The sequence below is a fragment of the Crocuta crocuta genome, unplaced genomic scaffold, assembly GCF_008692635.1.
Source record: "Crocuta crocuta isolate KB4526 unplaced genomic scaffold, BGI_CrCroc_1.0 scaffold140, whole genome shotgun sequence".
NCBI classification, from domain to species: Eukaryota; Metazoa; Chordata; class Mammalia; order Carnivora; family Hyaenidae; genus Crocuta; species Crocuta crocuta.
Window position 1 is genome coordinate 6,322,579 of NW_027527775.1, and position 24,447 is coordinate 6,347,025.

At 36.3% G+C, this 24,447-nt stretch overlaps 1 protein-coding gene across 1 annotated transcript in view; it reads left to right on the forward strand.

Annotated features, from left to right (window-relative positions):
• Positions 1-24,447, forward strand: part of LOC144239171 (rho GTPase-activating protein 7-like) — a 182,956-nt gene that overhangs the window by 76,457 nt on the left and 82,052 nt on the right. Inside the window, exon 2 of the mRNA XM_077773179.1 lies at positions 10,146-10,295. Within this exon, the coding sequence (XP_077629305.1) occupies positions 10,146-10,295 (150 nt within the window). The remainder of the gene's footprint in view (positions 1-10,145; positions 10,296-24,447) is intronic.

Below are 24,447 nucleotides of genomic sequence, written 5' to 3' on the forward strand. Positions count from 1 at the left end.
GCTATAAGAGATTAATGGATTTCTTATTGTGGGACCACTGTAAATAAAAGTCTATTCCTATTATTTTTGGGGGGTCAGAAATCATGGAATAGCTTTCTCTATGATCACATAATTACAGTTTATTTTAAGGTTCTTTAATCCTCACTCTGCTTTGAATATATCTGTTGAATTATTTAAAATCACATCTTCAAAATTTGGTGGATGGTGCCTTAGTATGAGGAAATTTTCAAAGCTGTACAAGTATACTCATAATCAGCCACTGTAGAGATCTGTTACTCTAGCACGTGGTTCAGAGGTTCTAAAGGGCAGCCCTTCTAGCAGCAGCATTCTCCGGGAACTTGTAAAAATGCAGATGCTCCATCCCATCAAACACCTAATGAAACAGCAGCTGTCTGTTTTGACAAGTTCTTCAGATGGTTCTGATGCACAGTCATATTTGAGAACCACTGGTAAAATGTTGACAAATATAAAGACAGAAGGAGGGAAAGAAGGAAAGAAAGAAAGAACAAAGGAAAGGAGGAAGGGAAAGAAAAAGAAAGGAGAGGGAGGGAAGGAGGAAGAAAAGAACAAATCATCAATAAGATGATTTATCTTCTAAATATGTAGATTAATAACAATAAGAAGCTGCCACTCATGTGTCACTAAGTCAGTTTTTTAATGTATGTGTATTCAGCCCAGATCTTTTAGTACATGTAAATTTGTACTAGAGTTGAACACATGCCTTATAGGATTCACAGAACTTAGGTTAATGGCAGAATTAGAAATTCACTGTTTTGATTTCACCTTTTCTTCTTGTTACCCAAGTAGCCATTGACACTATCAGTTGTAGCTTGCGAAAGTCTTAAATTTGCTGGAGTAACCCATCAGAAAAAAAGAGGATGGAGCTAGATAAATAGTTCCCATAATTTTTCACTGTGAAGACTCTTCATTAGTGTCAAAAAGCCACAGCCACACTGCACATGAGTGTTATGAAAAAATATACAATGGCAAAAACTTCAATCTGAATTTACTAATTTCCAGAAAATTTCATACAAAATATTAACAATTCCAGTAAATTTGCAATTCTAAAAATCTGCCTCATGCATTTTTCAGACTTTATTTTGTTATTGAAGAAAAATCAAAATGAGAAGACTTAGATTTGCCGGGGATTATAACACTGAATAGAACTAAACTTAAAAGGCAGTTACTGGGGCACCTGGGTGGCTTAGTAGGTTAAGCGTCCGACTTTCGCTTAGGTCATGATCTCGCGGTTCGTGGGATCGGGCCCCGCGTCGGGCTCTGTGCTGACTGCCAGCTCAGGGCCTGGAGCCTGTTTCAGTCTGTGACTCCCTCTGTCTCTGACCCTCCCCTGCTCACGCTGTCTCTCTCTCTCTCCTAGAAATAAATAAAATATTAAAAAAAAAAAAAGGCAGTTACTGTCCATTCATTTAAGGAAACAACCTTGTGTAGAGATCTCTCCATTGGAGTGACTTTGTACTTGAAACCAAAGATTTCCTCTGATATACCCAGGCAAGGGAGAAGTATGTTAAGCCTAAAAAGCATTATTACCTGGATCCAAATAGTTACCAGATAAAATTCAGTTCCATTTGAATTTTGGATAAACAGCATAAAATGTCTTAGTCTAAGAAAATCCCATGCAATATTTGGGATATACTTATACTAAAAGATTTTCTTTATCTGAAATTCAAATGTAATTGGGTATCCTATATTTTTGTTTGCTACATGTAGTAATCCTGGTTGCAATGAGAAAGCGAGAACATAACATTTTGAGAAACTGAAAGAAGTTCTGGACTTCTAACTAAGCATTTTCTAAAATATAGTATGGTGGTTTATGTAAGATTACATCAGATAGTATAATGATTGATTTTGATAATTTATAATTTAATATACATTACAAAATATAAAATTATTACTTATATATATAGCATTAATATATTTAAATTTTTATCTTTAGCTGTAAAAAAGTGAGTCCAATTAAAGAAAAATATTAAGAATTATATAGCAGTAGTCCTCAAAATGACATATATTTGGGGAATACTGGGCATTATCAAAAGAGTGAGAGGTAAAGCTAGAAAATTTGACAGAAGCCAGGTCAGTACAAGATTTTTTTTCCTAAATTAAGTCATATATTTTATGGAAGAGGAAGAGTTTTTACTTTTGTCTTTCTTTGTTATCCACACCTAAAGAAAGACCATCATAGTATTTCTGAAAACAGTTGATGGAATTTTAATGTTAATAGATGTTTTTCTTATGCTTTCAATCAGGAAAAATCCTGTCTCCTTTAACAGCTGAGCCTAAGGACAGAACTACTGACAATTGTAAAACAAACAAAACAAAAAACAAAACAAAACAAAGTAACAAAAACTGCACAGATTTGTAGGAACAGAATAATAACCCACAAAAGCCGACTTTGTGTCTACAAAGTGTATTAAGTGACTGTGAAAGTCAGACTCCAACTTTAGCACTTGAAGGCTGGTTTCAGAATGCCTACCAAATTATTTAAGTAGAAATCGTATCACACTCCCCAAAATGGACCTTTAATCCTAGTGGAGGAAGTGATCCTCAGATTTCCCTGGAATAGAGAGGAATTGCTGCCTACACAATCCTCTCCCTGATTCACATCTGCCACTTCTGAGCACTCCTTAGGACCAGCTGCATAGATGTCTTTTGAACCTAGGCGAGAGACTCTGTAAGCAATTTACAGAAGTCCCAGTTTATTTTTTTATGATTTTTTTATAATTATTTTTTTCCTGAGAGAGAGAGAGACAGCGTGAGCAGGGGAGGGTCAGACAGAGAGACACACACAGAATCCGAAACAGGCTTCAGGCTCTGAGCGGGGCTCGAACCCACGAACTGTGAGAACCTGAGCCGAAGTCGGACACTTAACCAAATGAGCCACCCAGGCAATCCCAGAAGTCCCAGTTTAAAAATGCTCTATTTGAATACTCACTGGAGTTTAAAAATCAAGCAAAGGAGGGGCCAGTTTTCTTCATCATGCTTTGTAATGCAAAGAGATACATAGGAAGTGAACAGGTATCTGAACATAAAACACTAAAAGGCCACAATTTACATATCAGTTCAAAGATTCCTTGTAGTAACTTTGAATGAGAATATTAATTATCACCCTCTATCATCTAATATTAAAACGATACTGGCACATGTTACTATTAATTTAAGATAACATGCAAGGATTTTGTGGTTGAACAGACTATATCTGGCAAATCGGAGATAATTACTGGTTTGTTTTATTACCTCCTAATCCACATAAATTTCATCTTGAAATACACGAGAATAAAAATTAAGGTTGACTTATAAGGATAGTTATATTAGCTTTAGCCCCTGACTGGCTATTCAAATAAAAATCTTAACTACTTCTGAAGAAAAAAAAAAGTAAAAACTTTCTGGTTCTTTAAACAGGATATTATTTTAAGAAAGGAAAGTCTAGAGTGAGGAATTTAGTTTCAAATGAAATGTATAACACTAATATGAGATTTCATACTAATCCAGCTGGCTGCAGATCAAATAATTCAGAATGAAGTTGGGCCAAGTCTTTTGCTAAAAGGTCCCTTTCTATTACGGGTGAACAAGGAGTATTACCAGCTCAGAATGCCAGTACGATGCATATGGAATTAAAGAGAGCGTAGGGGCCAGAACCTTGGATTATGAATCAGGAAGTCTTAGTTCTATTCCTGGCCTCGCCTTTAATTTATTATGGCTGTCTGTGTGATGCCACAACTCATTGACAAGCAGAACATTCAGGCAGTGCTCAATTTGCTGAGCCAAATGTCCACTATTTGGAAGCATTCAGGTATTTACTGAATTTTTTTGGTTTTCTTCCAAATGCTTGGCATTAGGAAAACAGAACCCCTGCGTCTCTAGGGGAGGCATCCTTTTCTCTAGACTTCATATTTGCCCAGTCTGTAGAATGTCTGGTAATTCTCACCTCCTCCTCACGTCCTGTGTGTATGCTGTGTCCTGTGTTGCTAAATACAGCGCTTCTGGAGAAAGGAGGTTTGGGATTATCTTCTCCAGATAGAAAGAAGGAAGGTAGTGGAGTCTCCTATTCAGAGAATTACTTTTCAGAGACCTGGAGAGAACGATCCCCTAAAAGCCCTATTCATCTCCCGCAGATCTCATTGTGACCAAATTGACTTCATTTCCCAGGGACTAAATAGCTCTTGGGGATAAATAAGTAACATCTTTAAGATTTTCCAGTGAAAACCCTGTGGTTGGCCATATTAGGCTTTTGACAACAAATCGAATTCAAGTTCTTCTCCAGATTTGCCTAAGTATCCACTGACGTGTTTCTGAAAGAAATACAACTGGAAATTTCTTCCCCAACTGTGGTATATATTATCTATACCTTGACAACAGCTGGTTACAGTCTCTCGACAACAGGATGTCTCTGTTCTTAGTGCCACACAGGCAGATACTGGGAAAAGGAGACATATATCACACCATTGACTCAAGGTCAGCTCACAGGCAACTAAATAGTTTTTCCTCATTAAAAAAGCAAATCATGGCAATCCCATTAAGAATAGCCTATTCATGTTCTAAACAGGCACTTAATTCTTAGGCTGTGTTAGAGAGGGCTATATAGAACATGGGGAAATACTTGCCTACTCTGCCCTGGTCTGAGAATGTGTAGAGTAATATATTTAATTCTCGGCACCGACCATTAATTGGGTCAATGAAAGAATTATGTCATATTCAGAGAAGGGTAAATAGAACTAATGAGGATTTGAAAACATGTCATATGAGAAATCATTAAGGGGACTGAGTATGATTCACCTAGAAAAGGAAGAAAATGGGCACAACATAGTTCTCCAAATATTTGAAAGGCTCTTTCATGGAATAGACACTACTTTATGCTGTCTAGTTCTGGAGGGAGAAACTGGGAAGTTAAAGGAAGGCAGAATTTGACTCCATGGCATTTCTCAACCTTAAACTGCACAAATAGGAAATAGGTAGCTTCCTAGGGAACAGTGCATAGGACACAGGAGATGGTCAGTAAACATCATGAAGACTGTTAAAAGCTTACAAGGACTAGTCTGGATGCAAAAGTTTCTTGCATTTCACTGTGGTTATCGATACTCTTCTAAAACAGTTTGTGTATATTAGAAGGAATGGAAAACAGGTTGCAGTAGTTATGGAGAGAATAAATGATGCCTAATAGGCATTAAATTAGAAATTACATCCATGAAAGGAAAGCAAAGTGGAATATTGGAAAGAGACCAAGACAAAGAGTGGGGAGAGATGAGCTCTAATCTATTCAGTTTGTCAGTGGAAAGTGATCAGGATTTAAAACTCTTCACCTGCAAAGTCAGGACACTGTGGAACCAATAGCCATGAACCTAGAGCTCTAGATTTCTAAAGTCTTAATTTTGAAGAAAGTACCTAAGAATGTAATGAGTTACTCAAATACATTTTGACTTATTTTTAATTAATTTTTAAGATATTTATTCATGAGAGAGAGAGAAACAGCATGAGCAGGGAAGGGACAGAGAGGGAGACACAGAATCTGAAGCAGACTTCTGGCTCTGAGCTGTCAGCACAAACCATGAGATCATGACCTGAACCGAAGTTAGACACTCAACTGACTGAGTCACTCATATTTTGACTTACTTAAGTGAAAATATAAATGTAAATATATGTTAATTATAATGAATGTTAAGGGTTTTTACAAACATAAATAATGAATAGTGCAAGGAAGTCACATAAGAGAGCTGCTTCTAGGAAAAATAGAAGTCTCCAGAAGAACCCTAAATTTTAGTCTACAATTTATACTGAACTCTAGCTGGGTAATAAAAGCAAAAGTTAGGGAAAATAAATGCATTAAATAAATAAAATGCATTATTTCAACGTGTAATTATGTTGAACAAACCATAATTACAGCTATCGATTTGACTATCAGTGTTTCTATTTGAGTCATATTCTCAGGATGTCTCTCTATCCTGCTGGCCCCGCTCCTACTGTGTGTTGGCAGAAACATGCACCAGCTCACGTAAGCTCACAAGGGCACACTTGGGGCACCTTTTCCTTCTGAATTCAGTAATGTCTAGTTGGTAGCTTCAAACCAGCCATGACAGTATTTATGTCACAGAAAAAAGTGGCACATGCTACAAATGAGGACTTTTGTTTTATTTGGTATCTAGTTTCTAAACGTTTACTAACATACCACTCCCCACTTCGAAGAAACAGCTTCCCCAAACAGTGCTTTCTTTTTCATTTTGCTCTCAAAATATGTATGGCCATGTTATAAAAGCATGTTATTTTTTTTAGTTCCACTATAGTTAACACACACTGTTATATTAGTTTCAAGTGTACCATATAAGGATTCAGCAATTCCATACATTATTCAGTGCTCATCAAAATAAATTACTCTTAAATTTGTTATTTCCTTCTAATTATCATAATGTGGATCCAATTCAGACTTCCGGGGGAAAAAAAGAGAAGAACTATGGCTAGGACTAGAAAATAATCCTAGGTTAATTTGAACTACTTAGCATGTATTAGTCATATGACATTGCTGGTTGTTAAGGTAGCCTGAGGTTCCAAAAATATTTGATTGTCAGTATGCAGTAAGAACCTGAAAGTTTAAAATACAAAGGGAATCACATATGTGTTTACATACTGCCCGTGGCCCCACTGCAAGGGATAAATTTGACCTTTACAGTGACCTTCATGACAAAATATAATTTGGCTCCTATTCGTATTCACCTTAACATTGTTCTAGTAATCATTCCAGTCCCTGTCACTTCCCTTCCTGGTGTTCCCCACCTTTTATCTGATCCTCTTACTCATGTAATTCATTCCAGTCTAGCATCTTGATATCCAGGATGTGTGCAGTACTGTTTTCCTAGTTCCCCTCCTTCCTTCCTCCTCTTCCCCTTTCTTCCCTTCCCTTCCCTTCCCTTCCCCTCCCTTCCCCTTTCCCTTTCCTTTTCCCTTTTCCTTTCCCTCTCTCCCTCCCCCTCTCTCTCCATCCCTCCTTTCCTTTCTCTGTCACTTGCTGTCTCTCTCCATCTCCGTCTCCATATATCTCTTCTACCCTATTCTTTTCCTCCCCATCATGATTTAACTCTCACGTCCACAGAAAACTTTTCCAGCCACCCTGTACAAAGTGGGACACCCCCTTCAGTGACTGTGTAGATTCTTACCCAGTTTATTTGCTTCTTACACTTGTTTCTGTATGAAACCATCCTACTTATGAATTTGTTAAGTTTTGTTGTCTGCTCATGGTTGACTATAATATTCGGGAAAGCAGGGAATTTTTAATCTCTTACTCACTGGTGACTATTTGGTGACCATTTAATGGTGCTTGGCCCAGGACACTTATGACTGCAGGAAAGAAGGAAAGAAGGACAGGAGGGGAGAGAATTTATCATCTTGGCCTTGATTTAGGGGGTTAAGTTACAGAAATATTGAGGACTTCATTAACGGGCAGCTTCACTTATTAAGAAGGTCCTTTTCATGGGACTATAGGGACAGCATGAAATAAAAGCTTCACTGTAGAAGTCAACCTAGCCAAAGCCTGCAAGTACAGATCTCTGTTTTCAGGCATGAGCTATTTGCTGGAGTTTAGCCATGGACATATGAAAGGTTAGAACTGCTAAATATTAATATCTGGGCTTTAAAAACAAAGACAATAAAATTTATCCAAAGCATCTGATTTGTAGTCCACTCTATTTTGTGAGGTTTTACACAGGATGCTGGTCTGTGTACTTGACACTTCAAGCTGAATGTAATGGATAGTGAATAAGGAAGCATCCGGGAAGGAAGGGGAAAGCAATAGGCTTATTTCTCTAAAAGAATATTGTAGACCAAGGCTGTTTGGTTTTATTCCTTTTGGCAGAGCATTTGAAATAATTTGATGCTCAGCCCATGGATTTAAAAATGTTTTTAAAGCACAATCTAAGCATCCAGTTAATTCAAAGACAAATTGTTTCTGAGACCACTGCTGGTAGGTCTAGGACAACTCAGGACGTACTGCTTTATCCAACATTAACTTAGTAGCTGGAAAGATATCAAGATATACTTTCTAAGGCTTTGGGAGCTGTTATTTCACTGGCTCCTATTGATTTCCTTATTATTATTCCTGAAAACATACTGCATGTGCAATGTATAACTTGACTCATCTGCCAGGTAGAAAAACATAATTTTTGTCCTTGAGGATGTTGTAACTGGGAAATGAAAATCACACACAAAAAACATATGTGGATATAGAGATGCAAAGAACATTATCTTGCCAAACACAACTTTGGCTTTAAAAAGAAGGAAAATATACAAGCAGTTACATTAGAGAAGTAATTAAGAGGACTTTGAGTCTTCTTTTAGTCAGATTTTCCAAGTTTGGGGTATTTAGAAGAGAATTAAACTTAGAATAATCTCCAGTATTTCCAGGACTCCATTTTAAGGTAAGAGCAGTATTCTATTACAATGCTCTTTTGACTATATCAAAGTTCTGTGACGCTGAGGGATATGATCTATAGTAAGGTTCAGGTCTGTTTACAAATATCCTGGATACTCTCAGGCATGAAACATAAAACTTGATGACAAGAGCCTGTAATTGTCAGAGCCTCATTACATGTTTTAGCAGGGACAATGAAAGGGAATTTAGGTAATAATCACAGCATAGTATTCTGAAGTAATTAATACAACTCAAAAAAATTCTTAACATTTTCAAAATGGATGTCTTTATGGAAATAGGACTGGCTCTTTCAATGTGATGCTAGTCTGTTAAACCAAACACAAGTTCAGCTTACCCAAATAATTTGTGAATAGTAGCTTAATTAATGATTCTTTGAATGATTTAATTTAATAAACCAACTATTTGACATCTGGGAAATACTGCTGTGTAATATTAACAATCTGCTTTAGCTATTGGAGGTACAGAGACCCCTATAGAATTAGATTAATCCATGAAACTACCCTAGTTAATGTTCTTTGGGGTTCTTTGGGGTTCCCTCATAACGGTGGCTAGAGAATTTAGGGGATTAAAAAATGCCAAAACAAAGCAAAAGGTCTGATATAGGTAGTCATCTTACCATCCCACTTCCAATACCATCACCTGCTCCCTTATATCCACATACCTCGGGCTCTGTCATGATATATTTTCCCTGTGAGGTCCCGACTGGTGTTCCTTTCAAAGCTGATGAGAAGATAGCAACATGAGTTATAAATGATGATTTTCCTCCCAAGGGATAGATAGCCTTGAGTCTATTACATCTCTTAATAGATTTTGCTTCTAAATATCTTTACTGTGCTTTCCATGGCCTTTTTTTCCCCAACCTAATTACCTGTCCAATCTTGATACCTTGCACAGCACACAGGGAATCTGGAAGATTCCTAACACTAATTGACATGATTTGAATATGCAAGAATAGTAAGCAATCATGTGGAAATAACTCTCTATGGTCAATGAGAAGCTATAATTATTCCTCTAAGCAATGTATTTTCATAAATATATCTCAATATTATAGAGAATTCAGGATAAGTAACCATGATCATTTACAAAAATATATACAATGGGGGGGGCTTTTTTCCAAAATATGTGGGAAAAAAGAAGCTTAAAAAGAAATACTGACAATGATCTAGCTTGAAGCAGCAGTAGGTAAATGGCCCCATGCAAAAACAAAGCAAAAACAAAAAGAAACTTGCCCACTGCACAAACTAAAATACTGCCTTCTTTGATTATTCCCCCCCCTTTTTTTTGCTATCCCCAGAAATACTCTTCCAAAAATATTCTCTTGTATAGATCTTTAATTGTCTAACCGCAAACAGTTATTAGTATGTCATAATTGATTTGTGGCATGAAAAAAAGTAATATCTAACTTTTCCCAAGAATAATTCATGGAAAAGTAGTAAATATGTATCAGTACTCACTCATGTTATACTTCTTTTTCATTGCATTTTTTGCTAGAAGATGTATATTTAAAATTCAAGTAAAATGCTTCTTTGGTAGTAGGTCAGTATCTTCCCAATGAAGAGCCTATTGATGATACAGAATAGAACTTCCTTTTCCCCTTGAGTAGAAGGCTGCCTATTATTCAGTGTCCTTTGTGTCACACTGAAGAACAGGGAACTTTTTATTCTTTCCAAGAAATGGCCTTTCAGATTTAGTAACAACATGTTCTGTTCCTCAGGAAATAAGAGAAGATCGAGATAGGGCGCGGCTAGACTCCATGGTGCTGCTGATTATGAAACTGGACCAACTTGATCGGGACATTGAGAACGCCCTCAGCGCCAGTTCGTCCCCGTCCGGCACACCTACAAACCTGCGGCGGCACGCTCCCGTGAGCTTTCTTTCTCCCACTCCTTTTCCCGTGACAGTGTTGCTGCTTGGCTTCATACGGTGCCTCTTGCAAATGAAACATCTCTGATGGTAGCACTGCCTACCTAGGTGTGGCCCTGAGACTGTTCCATAGAGATCACTCAGAGAATCTTGGGCTTGGTGCAGTATTATTTACAAGAGATGTGTCATTAAAAAGGAAACGGTTATTATGAGCTAGACAAAAAAAGTCCCTTGGGGAAATTATGTTTTGTAGATATCAAGTCATCTTTATTCTAGTTGTTCCTCTCATTATCAGTCTTCTCTGACATCCTTTGAGCACCACTAGCAATGCTGTCTATCTTGTTTAATATTTTTTTCTATTATCTCACAAATTTACATTGCACTCAGAAGATGCTTAAGTATTTGTTGCACGCTCACTTGCATGCATGGATGTTTGGATAGATGGGTGAATTGATGAATGGATGCTGGACTAACCCGGCATACTACAAGAAATAATTTACACGAGATTAACTTGAAAACACTAAAATTCACTCCGTGAAATACAGTGAATATGACAGAGGTGAGAATTTTATTTTAATGTGCATTGATTTCTTATAAGACAGACACTCCTCTGAGATTCTGGCATTCAAAATAAAATTTGGAAGGCAGATTCTAGGACGGACTGTGCATTTTACATATTTACTTTATATTGTATGGCTGTATATTAAATGGCTTTGTTTGCACAGGTCTAGCAAATGTGATGGTAGATTTGGTTATAATTAAGTCATGAATCTGTTTTCAATTAATCTGTTACTTTTGCTATGCAATAATTAATATATGAAATCAAGAGATTATTTACCTAATTTCAAAGGGGTGGAAAATCCTATATATAAATTTAAGTAACTACCAAAATAGAAACATTCTGTATCAAATTCTTAAATTAGTATAGTTTTATCATTGATTCTGAAGTTATTCAAGACTTATTCTGACTATGGGGCAGAATATTTCAAAGTAAATAAACAAATTAAAATGATAGCTAACCTTGTTATATGCTAGGTATAATTCTAAATGATTTATGCATATTAGCATATTAATTCCTCATGTTTTCCAAATGAGTGAAAGAGAAGATAGTAATTATAGGTGTCAAAGCTGGAAGACATACCCAGCAGTCTTCATCTCAAGCCATGCCATTTAACCACTACACCACACTGTGTTCTCTGCCTGACTGTATTGGGAATCTTACACCTTAAGCAAATGATAGATGACAGATTGGCGTATGGAAAGAGAGAGAAACGAGGGAACAAAGGAGTGAAGGAAGGGGAAGGAGGGTGGAAAATAAATTAGATGCTTCAACTTAAAGCCAGTAGAATGATATTTTTATTTTTCCCTGTGATCTTCTGGATAATATTTATTACCCTTTAGAATTCATCTCAAATTTTCTTTACAGTGAAATACTGTCTATAGCTTCCTCTGTCACTCCAGAAAGAATCAGTTACCCCTTCTGTGGTGCTGCCGTAGAGTCTTGCACATACTTTAGTAGGACAGGCATCCCAATGGAAGAACTAATATCAAAGTAATCTGAAGCCCAACAAGAAGGGGTGTTTTAATCTTTATATTCATTTCTATCACTTTTTAAAACAGAAATAACCTAGAGTGCCTGGGTGGCTCAGTCAGTTTAAGGCTCTGACTTCAGCTCAGGTCATGATCTCATGGTTCGTGAGTTTGAGTCCCACATCAGGCTCCACGCTGGTGGTGTGGAGCCTGCTTGGGATTCTCTCTCTCTCTCTCTCTCTCTCTCTCTCTCTGTCTCTCTGCCACTCTCTCACTTTCTCTCTCTCAAAATAAATTTAAAAAATAAAAATAGAAATGACCATATTTTTCAATGAGATGTATTTATTAGTACTTGTTTGCCATGGGGTGCATTTTCTCTTTAGAACTTGTCTGATGAGAAATATTAATAGCTCCCTATCTTTTTAGTCTCTCCCCTTTTCCATCTATACTGAATTTTCGTCAATCCCCATGCATTCAGGGGGAAAAACCCAAACCAACTCCATATTGTTTGTATCTCAGAAAGCAAGACAGCTCTTATCTGCTAGACATATTTTTTTGTTTAGTTGTAAAGGCAAAACACAAACAGGAACAAATTCAGGTGATAATTTTAGGATTTGCCTACATCTGCATCTTCAGCCTCCATTTAAAGTATGAACCGGATTTTATATTATATGCACTGTCTCCTGGAATATCACCACCATTGCTGAGAATGGTTGATTCTGTAAATTGAGATCCATTTCTAAGTTTTCAGCTCAATAAATACTTGGAATAGGGAAACTACTACAGTAGACCTTATGAACTTTAGGATTTAAAAGCCTGGGTTCAAATACCACCTCCACACGGGGTATCTAGGAACACGAGAAAATTATTTGATTTCTCAACTTGAGGTTCATGTACAAAAGGCAGTATTATTTCCTATCTAGTGGCTAGTTGGCAAGAGTGAATGGAAGAACATATGGTAAGAGGTATTGATGATGAGAGACAGGCCTGGCACAGAGCACATATTTAGAATGTATTATTCTCTTTCCTTCTCCCATGTACTCTCTCACACCAGGCACTGGGCTAAAGATGGATAAGGCAGAGCCTGAAGTCCTCAAAGACCAAAACATCTTTTTGGTCTTTATATTTTTCTAGGTCATCCCTTGTTCTTTATTTCTGTTCCTTGGTATTTAAAGCTAATTTTAAAAGTCTCTCATCATCAAAATTTTTTCCATGGACACTTTCCATTTCTTTTGATAATTGCACCATGGAATAAGGGGATTATAACAGCATGATTATGACCTTGATCATCCAGCAAGTAGCACTGTCCCAGATTCAGAGGAGAAACTCCCTCTTTCACACCCTTACACTCTACTGTGTATTTACAGTTTAACAGGGAAGACGAGACATACAGTGAAATGCTGACCTCAGTTTGAGATCACTTATGAGAAAATACTGAAGTGAGTTTTCTGCTTATAATAAAGAGTGTAAAAAATAATAGACTGGAGAATGGCTTGAAGCTGAAAAATCACTGAAGTAAGAATAGAAATAGAGATTTAAAGGAGGCTGCCTTGATGATGCAGGTTCACTATTCCTTGGTGGTTCACCAGAGCTCAGGATCTGGTTTTCTCCTTGAGAGTCCAAAAACTTGGTTTTGTCCAAGTACTCACTGTGTGCCAGTTTCTTAGAGCTGGCAAACGATGGCCCATCTCACTGGAGGAGTGCGAGTGGCGGATAGAGAAGGCAGTAGTATTTACTGACTGTTAATCTTTATACATGCTCATTCTGCTGTATCATAACCCTTCCCAAGAGGCATATTGTTCACCGACAACTGTTCCCCGTTTCCAGAACCAGAATCTTGTCTGACAGTCAAGTAATTTTTTCCCAATAACAAGGTACTCTGAATATTAAGTTATTAATTGTGTTCAAGTTAACGAGTAAACAAGGCAGTATTGATAATACCTTGGAGTATTTCATCTATGCCGCAGAGATGCTTAAAAAGCATACAAGCCAGAACCACTTCACTACCTTTAATTGAACCTCCAGCGCTGTTCAGCAGCATTTTTTTGTCTTCCTGGTTCTTTTCCCATAGTCTAAGGAGCTATTCAAAAATTTTACAATTCTCCCTAAACCCTGCCTCCCTTTACACCTATCTTTTAGTACACATCCTCATGTTCCTCTTGGCAGAGAAAACGGACCATTGACAGGAGATTTTTCAGCCTCACAACTGCAAATACCCGTAGATGCCCCCTTTTTTCTCTCTTTTCCTCTTACGTCCTCTCTCATGAGCCAAGTTTTATTCTCCTCCCCACACAGTATATAGTCCTTGATTTATTTCTTGTCTGCTGCTCTGTCATTTCTCTGCAACTCCTTTCCTGTCTGAAAAATCCAGGAGTCCAGTGGTAACCCCTCAGCCTTCCGCGGGAGCATTTGAAGCAATTGAGTATCCTCTCTTCCCTGGATTTCACAACTCCCCTGGCTTCTGGCTCCTCTCTTCCCTTTGCATTCATACCCTGAGCAGCAGTTTCTTTTCATGTACTTCAGTGGCTCCTCTTCCTGTATTTGCCCCTTACATCTTAACTCCAGGTTTTAGGCTCATTTCTATGTCTGACAGAGTATTCTCCCTGGAAATTACCATGGCTCCATGACTTCCTTCATATTGAGGGTCACCAATGAGACCTTTTTTTGCTCTCTACAGATCCGTGTATCCAGGGGATCACTAGCTACTCACTTCTTGATGCCACAGTTGTACTATGTATGCACCTCTACTATAGCACATCATAGTGTATTCCCATAGTGGGAACTACGCCAAGATTTTATATTCCCGTTGTCTGGCACTGTTACGGGGTAACAGTGATGCATGAAGCCTAGTAGGAAGATGATGCGGAAGATGAGTGACACAAAGCAGAGTCACAACACAGTTACTAGGTGGCAGTAGTAATAATAATTTAGGACTTGAAACTGCCTACTTTGGGTATGGTAGCAAGTGGAAAAAGAAAAGAAGCAATAGATGTGAGAGATTTTGAGAGTTTGTGTGTTATTTCTTATAGTGAATAGAGAGGAAACAAAATAATAACGATTTGTACTAAACTACAAATATGTAGTTTAAATCACTTCTGTAGTTGTATTTTAAGCCTGCCAGCAGAACATTACTGTAGCTACTTAAAGGGGTTGAACTCTGAGGTCTGACAAATGTGAGTTTTAATGTCAGCCTTGCTGCATAGTGTGAATTTGGTCAAATTACTTCCCTTAAACTTTAACTACATCACCTGTCAAGTAAGGCTGTTGAATATTGAAGCAGGTAATGGCTGTACAGCTTTAAAAGGTAAAAACACAATAAATGATAGACTTTTAAAATATTTTTCAGTTTGCCTTAGAACTATTGTATTGTTAGAAAGGTAGGAGGTTATCCTGTTAATCAGCTAATCAAATGATAAACAGGAAGGCAAAGAGTTCTTCTGTACATAAAGGTTAGATATAAATGGCTTATAAATTACTTGCTACTTAGGACTATGCATTTGATGTTTATAAATTACCTGCTGTTTATGACTGTCAGTTTGATGTTGATTCAAAATGAAATTTTCGTCATATTCCTCTTATGTAAAAATATTTGTATTTTCCATCCAAAAAGTAAATAGCCTTTAATCTGAAATCACTCAGGGCTAGAAATTGGTTAGAAGTGTGTGTTTTATACGCGCACACACACACACACACACACACACCACGTGCTCGTGCACATATTTAAAGAATATAATACTACTTCGCAGTTTCCTTATTGTTGTGTATGTCTTTTTTCATTTTTTCACATCTCATTTTTATTTACTTATTTTTTAAATTTACATCCAAGTTAGTTAGCATATGGTGCAACAATGATTTCAGGAGTAGATTCCTTAGTGCCCTTTACCCATTTAGTTCATCCCCCCCTCCCACAACCCCTCCAGCAACCCTCTGTTTGTTCTCCATATGTAAGTCTCTTATGTTTTGTTTTGTTTTTTTATAGATCTTTTTAATGTTTTATTTATTTTTGAGAGAGAGAGAGAGAGACAGCGTGAGCAGGGGAGGGTCAGAGAGAGAGGGAGACACAGAATCTGAAACAGGCTCCAGGCTCTGAGCTAGCTGTCAGCACAGAGCCTGACGCAGGGCTTGAACCCACGAACCGTGAGATCATGACCTGAGCTGAAGTCAGATGCATAACTGACTAAGCCACCTAGGCGCCCCTGTAAGTCTCTTATGTTTTGTCCCCCTCCCTGTTTTTTTTTTTTATTTCTTTTGCTTCACTTCCCTTAAGTTCATCCGTTTTATATCTTAAATTTGTCATATGAGTGAAGTCATAGGATATTTGTCTTTCTCTGACTAATTTCACTTAGCATAATACCCTCTAGTTGTGTATTGTTTTTATACTTGTTCTTTTTTTTGCTTATCTCTTTTTTAGCTTTATTCAGATATAATTGACATACAACACTAAGTTTAAAGTGTACAATATGATAATTCAATATACATATATATTGCAAAATGATGACCACAAGATTAGTGACCACACCCATCACCTCACATAATTCCTTTGTGTATTGGTGTATGTGTGCTGAGAACATTTAATACTCACTCTTGGCAACCTTCAAGTATATAATACTGTATTCTTTTTTTTTTAATTTTTTTTAAATTTATTTCTAGGAGAGAGAGAGAGACAGCGTGAGCAGGGGAGGGTCAGAGAGAGAGGGAGATACAGAATCTGAAGCAGGCTCCAGGCTCTGAGCTGGCAGTCAGCACAGAGCCCGACGCAGGTCTCGAACCCACGAACCGTGAGATCATGACCCAAGCCAAAATCGGACACTTAACCGACTAAGCCACCCAGGCGCCCCAATACTGCATTCTTAACTATAGTCTCCATGCATTATATTAGATCCCAGAACTTATTCACCTTATAACTGAAAGTCTGTGTCTTTTTTTTTTTTTAATTTTTAATGTGTATTAATTTTTGAGAGGGAGAGAGAACATGATCAGGGGAGGGGCAAAGAGATTGGGAAACAGAATCTGAAGCAGGCCCCAGGCTCCGAGCTGTCAGCACAGAGCCTGATGTGGGGCTTGAACCCGGGAACCATGAGACCTCAACCTGAACCAAAGTTGGACGCTCAACTGACTGGGCCACTCGGGCACCCTGAAAGTTTATGTCTTCTAATCAACACTTAGTCACTAATCAACACTTCCTCATTTCCTCCACCACCAACCCCAGACTACCATCATTCTATTCTGTTTGAATGCATTCGCATTTTTTAAATTCTGTAGAAGTAAGATCATACCATATATTTGCTTTTCTCTCTTTCATTTCACTAGCATAATACCCTCAAAGCCCATCCATGTTCTCATAAATGGTAGGATTCCCTGCTTTTCTCTCCCTTTCTCTCTCTCTCTTGAGATACACACACACACACACACACACACATACATACATACATACATATATGCATATATATACATATGCCATATTTTATTTATCCATTGATTTATCAAAGTATACTTAGGTTGTTTCCGTGTCTTTCCCATTGTGAATAATGCTGCAGTGAACATGGGAGTACAGATATCTTTTCAAGATACTAATTTCATTTCCTTCAGATATATACCCAGGAGAGAGATTGCTAGATAATATGGTGTTCTATTTTTAATTTTTTGAGAAAACTTCATGGACTTATTTCTGGTCCCTATTCTTTTCCATTGATCTATGTGTCTGTTTTGTGTCAGTACCATGCTGTTTTGATCACTACAGTTTTATTCTTTTTCAGGATTGCTTTGGATCTTTGAGGTCTTTTGTAATTCCATGTGAACTTTAAGATCATTTTTTCTATTCCTGTAAAAAATGCCACTGAAATTGTGATAGGAATTACATTGAATCTATAGATCATTTTAGGTAGTATGAAAATTTTTTACAGTTTATTAATTTTTCTGATTCACATACGTAGGATGGCTTTTCATTTACTTGTATATTCTTTAGTCACTTTCATCAGTGTCTTATAGTTTTTTTTTTCCTAAATGTTTTATTTATTTCTGAGAGAGAGGAACAGCGTGAGCAGGGGAGGGTCAGAGAGAGAGGGAGATACAGAATCTGAAAGAGGCTCCAGGCTCTGAGCTAGTTGTCAGCACAGAGCCAAATGTGGGGCTCGAACCCACGAACAGTGAGGTCATGACCTGAGCCGAATTTGGACACTTAACCGACTGAGCCAACCAGGTGCCCCTCAGTGCCTTATAGTTTTAACAGTAGAGATATTTTACCTTGTTAGTTAAATTTATTACCAAGCATTTTATTATGTTTGTGCAATTATAGATGGTATTGTTTTATTTCTCTTTCAGATAGTTTCTTGTTATTTATAGAAATGCAACTAATTTTTACATGTTGGTATTTATTTTATATTTTCATTTGTGTCCTATAATTTTACTGATTTTTTAAAATTCTAATAGTTTTTTGGTAAATCTTTGGGGTTTTCTATATATAATATACAACATTGTGTCATCTGAAACAGACAATTTTGCTTTCAATTAGGATGACCTTTCTTTCTTTCTTTCTTTCTTTCTGTCTGTCTGTCTGTCTTTCTGTAATTTCCTTGGATAGAACTTCATTACTATGTTGAGGAAGGGTGATGGGAGTGGACACCTTTGTCATGTTGATTTTAGAGGAAAAGTTTTCATTCTTTCACCATAAAATAAGATGTTTTGGGTTTGTCAAACATTGTATTTATTATATTCATATATATTCCTTCTATACACAGTTGTTGAGAGGTTTTATTATGAGGGAGTATTAATTTTTGTGAAATACATTTTCATTTATTGCAATGATCTATGATTTTTATCTTTTATTTTATTAGTGAGGCACATCAAATTTGTTGACTGTGTATATTGAACGTGCTTGCATCCCATGGATAGATCCCATTTGGACATGCTGTAACTTGCTTTTAATGTGCTGTTGAATTCTCTTTACTAGAATTCTGTTGAAAATGTTTGCATCTGTATCAAGGATATTTGCTATGGTGTTTTATTTTATTTTATTTTATTTTTTTGTTTTGTTTTATTTTGTTTTTCTTGTAGTGGCTTTATCACGCTCTCGTATCAGGGTAATTCTGGCTTTGTAAAATGAGTTTGGGAGTATTCCCTTCTCTTCAGTTTTTTTTTAAAGAGTTTGGAAAGGATTGACATTAATTCTTTTTTAAATGTTTGGTAGAATTTGTCAGTGAAACAATCTGGACTTAGGCTTTCCATTGTTGGATATTTTTTTATTACCACTTTAGTTTCCTTAGTTATTGCTCTATTGAGATATTCTACTCATAGCTCAGTCTTGCTTTTTCTTTTTCTTTTACTTTCAGCTTTATTAAGGTATAATTGATAAATAAAACTGTAACGTACTTAACATGCACTTCATGGTGATTTAATACTTGTATATATGTGAAAAGATTCCCATCATCCAGTTAACTAACACATCTATGACCTAATGTATTTATCTTTTAAGGTTTTTGGTTTTTGGTGAGAAGATTTTAGTTCTATTCTCTTAGCAAATTTCAATTATTATTTTTTTAAATAGTCTTATCAACCATAGTCACCATATTTTACATTAGATCCTCAGACCTTATACATCTTATAGCTGAAAGTTTTTACCCTTTTACCAACCCCTCTCTATTTCCTCAGTGGACCCTTTAAGGCTACTAGTGATTTATAATTTCATAACAAAACTCCAAAAAGTACTTTCATTGTGAGGACTAAGAAAGATATATTAATATTTTTGAGTCTAGCTATTCTTTCTTAATATTTAGTGAACATTTTATGACAGGCACTGTTCTAAGATCTGGTGACAGATATATCACTGAACAAGACAGTAAAGTCCCTGCTCTTGTGGTACATAGATTCTCAAAGAGGAAAGCAGATAATCTTAGGAAAAAAGATGAGTGGAGAGTGAATGGTTGGATGGATGGATGGATGGGTGGATGGATGGATGGATGGATGGATGGATGGACTGACCAATAGATAAATAGGATGATGGATGGATATAATTGATAGGTAATAAATAAACAACATAGTGGATTATGAAACAGAGAATGATATGCTGTGGGGGTTGAAAGGAGGAAACTACTTTAGCTTGAAATGTCGATGAATATTCAAGCTGAGACCTGAATTGACAAGAAGGGGCCAGCAAAGGGAAACTCTGAGGCAAGAGACAATAAGGACATAGTCCCTGCTGTAGAAACCAATTTGGTGTTTTGGAAGAACTGAGAAACAATCAGTATGGCTGAAACATACCAAGAAACAAGAGAATAATAGAACATAAGGCCAGAAAGTTGAGAGGCAGTATATATAGATGGTATGCAACCGTGTGGGTCATGAGAAAGTTGAGATGTGGAGCATAGGCACAAGTTAAAAACCTCATATTCTCTCAGGTTAAAATTGTAGAATGATATATGCCTCTGCTGCTTCCCCTTTGTATTCCTGTCACCCTCAACTTTTCTTTATGCTCTCAGGCCACCTTATAACAAAGAGAACATTTGATGGATTAATGTACTGCCTTTGATGAAGTTACCAAGTAATTGCATTCATTCAGCAGACATGTCTTATATACATACTGTGTACTAACTTTAGTAAGACATTGTGATATTAATAATACAGTGTTTATAATAATGGCAAACGTTTAATGAAAATTATTATGTGCCAGTTACATGTACTTTGCATATATCTTGTTTAATCCTTGTGAAGCTTTGTGAGTGCACACTGTTATTATACCCATTTCTTTTTTTAAATTTGAGTATAGTTGACGCACTATATATATATATGTACACACATACACAGTATTCCATTAAATATGTATATATACACATGTAGTATTCCATTTTATACACACACACACACACCATTCATCTGTTGACAGACACCTATATTGCTTCCATGTCTTGGCTGTTGTAAATAATTCTGCAATAAACATCCGGGGGATACATCTTTTTGAGTTAATGTTTTCATGGGGCGCCTGGGTCACTCAGTCAGTTAAGCGTCCGACTTCACCTCAGGTCATGATTTCGTAGTTTGTGGGTTCAAGCCCCACATCAGGTTCTGTGTGGACAGCTAAGAGCCTGGAGCCTGTTTCAGATTCTGTGTCTTCTTCTCCCTCTGCCCCTCCCCCTCCCATACTCTGTCTCTCTCTGTCTCAAAAATAAATAAACTCTAAAAAATTTTTTAAAAAGTTTTCATTTTCCCTGGATTAAATACCCAGTAGTAGAATTAGTAGATCATATGATATTTATATTTTTAATTTTTTGATGTGCCTCCATACTCTTTTCCACAATGGTCGCACTAGTTTGCATTCTCCCCAGCAGTGTACAAGGGGTCCTTGTTTTCCACTTTTCCAGTTGTTTGCCAATACTTTTTGTTCCTTGTCTTCTTGATTTTAGCCATTCTAACAGGTATGGAGTGATATCTCATTGTGAGGTTGATTTATATTTCCCTGATGACTAGTGATGTTTAGCATCTTTTCATGTGTCTATTGACCGTATGTATGTCTTTAGAAAAATATCTATTTAGGTCCTTGGCCCATTTTTTAATCAAAAAATTTTTTTGTGTTGAGTTGTATAAACTCCTTATATATTTTGGATATTATTGGATATATCGTTTGCAAATGTATTATCCCATTCAGTCAGTTGTCTTTTTGGTTCTTGATGATTTCCTTTACTGTGCAAAACTTTTTATTTTGATATAGTCCCAGTAGTTTAGTTTTGCTTTGTTTACCTTGCTGTAAGAGACATACCTAGAAAAGTTGCTGTGGCTGATGTAAGAGAAATTAATGCCTGTGTTCCTTTTTTTATGGTTTCAGGTTTCACATTTAAGTCTTTAACCCATTTTGAGGGTTTGTTTGTTTGTTTGTTTTTGGTGTGTGTTATGTGTGTGTGGTGTTAGAACATGGTCCAGTGTCATTCTTTTACATATAGCTGTCAGTTTTCCCAGCACCATTTATTGAAGACTGTCTTTTCCCCCTTGTGTATGTTCTTGCCGCCTTTGTTATAGAATAATTGACTATATAAATGTAGCTTTATTTCTGTGCTCTCTATTCTGTTCTATTGATCTATGTGTCTGTTCTGTGCCAGTACTATACTGTTTTGATTACTACAGCTTTGCAGTAAACATGAAATCTGGGGTTGTAATACCTCCAGTTTTGTTTTTCTTTGTCACGATTGCTTTGGCTATTTGGCATCTTTTGTGGTTCCATACAAATTTTAGTAGTACTTGTGCTAGTTTTGTGAAGAATGTTGTTGGTGTTACGAATTGCATTTAATGTGTAGATTGGTATGGATAATGCAGACATTTTGGCAATATTAATTCCTCCAATCCATAAAAACAGAATATCTTTCCATTTATTTGTGCCACATTTAATTTCTCTTGTCAGTGTTTTATAGTTTTCAGAATGCAGATCTTTCATCTCTTTGGTTAAGTTTATTCCTAGGTATTTTATTCTTTTTACTGCAGTTGTAAATGATGTTGTTTTTTAATATTCTCTTCCTGCCATTTGGTTATTAATGTATAGAAATGCTACCAATTTGGGGGTATTAAATTTTTATCCTGCCACTTTATTGCAGTTTTTTTATACTTCTAGAAGTTCTTTGGTGGTGTTTTTAGGACTCTATACTTCTAGTATCATGTGATCTGTAAATAGTCACAGTTTAACTTCTTCTTTACCAATATGAATACTGTGCTAGGACTTCCAAGTACTGTGTTGAATAAAAGTGGTAAGAGTGGACATCCTTATCTTGTTCCTGATCCTAGAGGAGAAGCACTCAGTTTTTCACCATTGAGGGTTATGTAAGCTGTAGAGTTTTCACATATGGTCTTTACTATGTTGAATCATGTTCCTTCTAACTCCATTTTATTGGGAGTTTTAAAATGAATGGGTGTTGAATCTTGTCAGATACTTTTTCTGCATCTGTTGAGATGATCATATGATTTTTATCTTTTGATTTGATGTGGTGTATGATGTTGTTTGATTTGTGAGTATTGAGTCAATCACTTTTGCATCCCAGGAATAAATGCCACTTGATCATGATGAACAATCTTTTTAATGCATTGTTGTATGTGATTTGCTTATATTTTGTTGAAGATTTTTGCATATATGATCAGGGATATTGGCCTATAGTTTTCCTCTTTTGTGGTGTCTTTGTCTGGTTTTGGTATCAGGGTGATGCCCACCTTCTAGAATGTATTTGGAAGCTTTTCTTCCTCTTCTATATTTTTGGAATAGTTTGAGGAGAATAGATTGAAAGTGATAGGCTTCACTTGTGAATCTGTCTGAAACTGGACCTTTATTTTTTGGTAGTTTTTTGATTGTCAATATACTTTTATTACTTGTAATGTGTCTGTTCAGATTTTCTGTTTCTTGCTGGTTCAGTTTTGGAAGATTATATGTTTCTAGGAATTTATCCATTTCTTCTAGTGCCCAGTTTGTTGGCATATAATTTTTCATAGTGTTTTCTTATACTCCTTTGTGTTTCTGGGGTGTCAGTTGTTATTTCTCCTTTCTCATTTTGATTTTCTTTATTTAAGTCATTTCTCCTTTTTTCTTAATGAGTGTGGCCAAGAGTTTGTTAATTTTATGTTGTCAAAGAACCTGGTATTGTTTTCATTGACTTTTTCTTTTTCTTATTTTCTTTTTTCTTTTTCTTTTTCCTTGTTGTCTCTATGTCATTTATTACTGCTCTGATCTTTATTATTTTCTTTTTTCTTTTCATCTTGGACTTTGTTTATTCTTATTCTCCTAGATATAAACTTAAATTGTTTATTTGATTTTTTTCTCTAGTTTCTTGAGGTTGGCCTCTATTGCTTTATACTTCCTTCTTGGAACTTTCATTTTCATTTGTCTCCATGTATTTTTTTTATTTCTTCTTTGTTTGCTTCATTGATCTATTCGTTGCCTAGTATTATCTTGTTTAGTCTTCATGTGTTTGTGTTTTTTCCAGTATGTTTCTTGTGATTTACTTCTAGTTTCATACCGTTATGGTCAGAAAAGATGTCTTGTTTGATTTCAATCTTACTGCGTGTTTTATGACCCAATATGTGGATCCATTCCAGAGAGTGTTTCATGTGCACTTTAAAAGAATATATATATTCTGTTGCATTTGGATGGAATGTTCTATTATGCCCGTCTGGTCCAATGTGTCATTCAAAGACATTGTTTCCTCTTTGATTTTATCTGGATTATCTATCCACTGATGTAAGCAGAGTCTTAAAGTTCCCTGGTGTTATTGTATTGCCATCAATTTCTCCCTTTATGTCTGTTAATATTTGTTTTTTGTATTTAGGTGCTCCAGTGTTAGATGTATAGATATTCACAAATGTTATATCCTCTTGTTCAATTGATCCATTTATCATTATATAATGTCCTTCATTCTCTTGTTACCATGTTTGTTTTAAAGTAATTTTTCTGATATAAGTATTGCTACCTGCCTTTTTTTTTCCACTTCCATTTGCATACTGAATGTTTTTCTGTCCCTTTCACTTTCATACTATATATATGTCTGTAGCCTGAGGTGAGTGTCTTGTAGGTGGCATATAGATGGGTCTTGGTTTGTTGTTTGTTTGTTTGTGTGTTTGTTATCAATTCTGCCATTCTATGTCTTTTGATTATTTAGGCC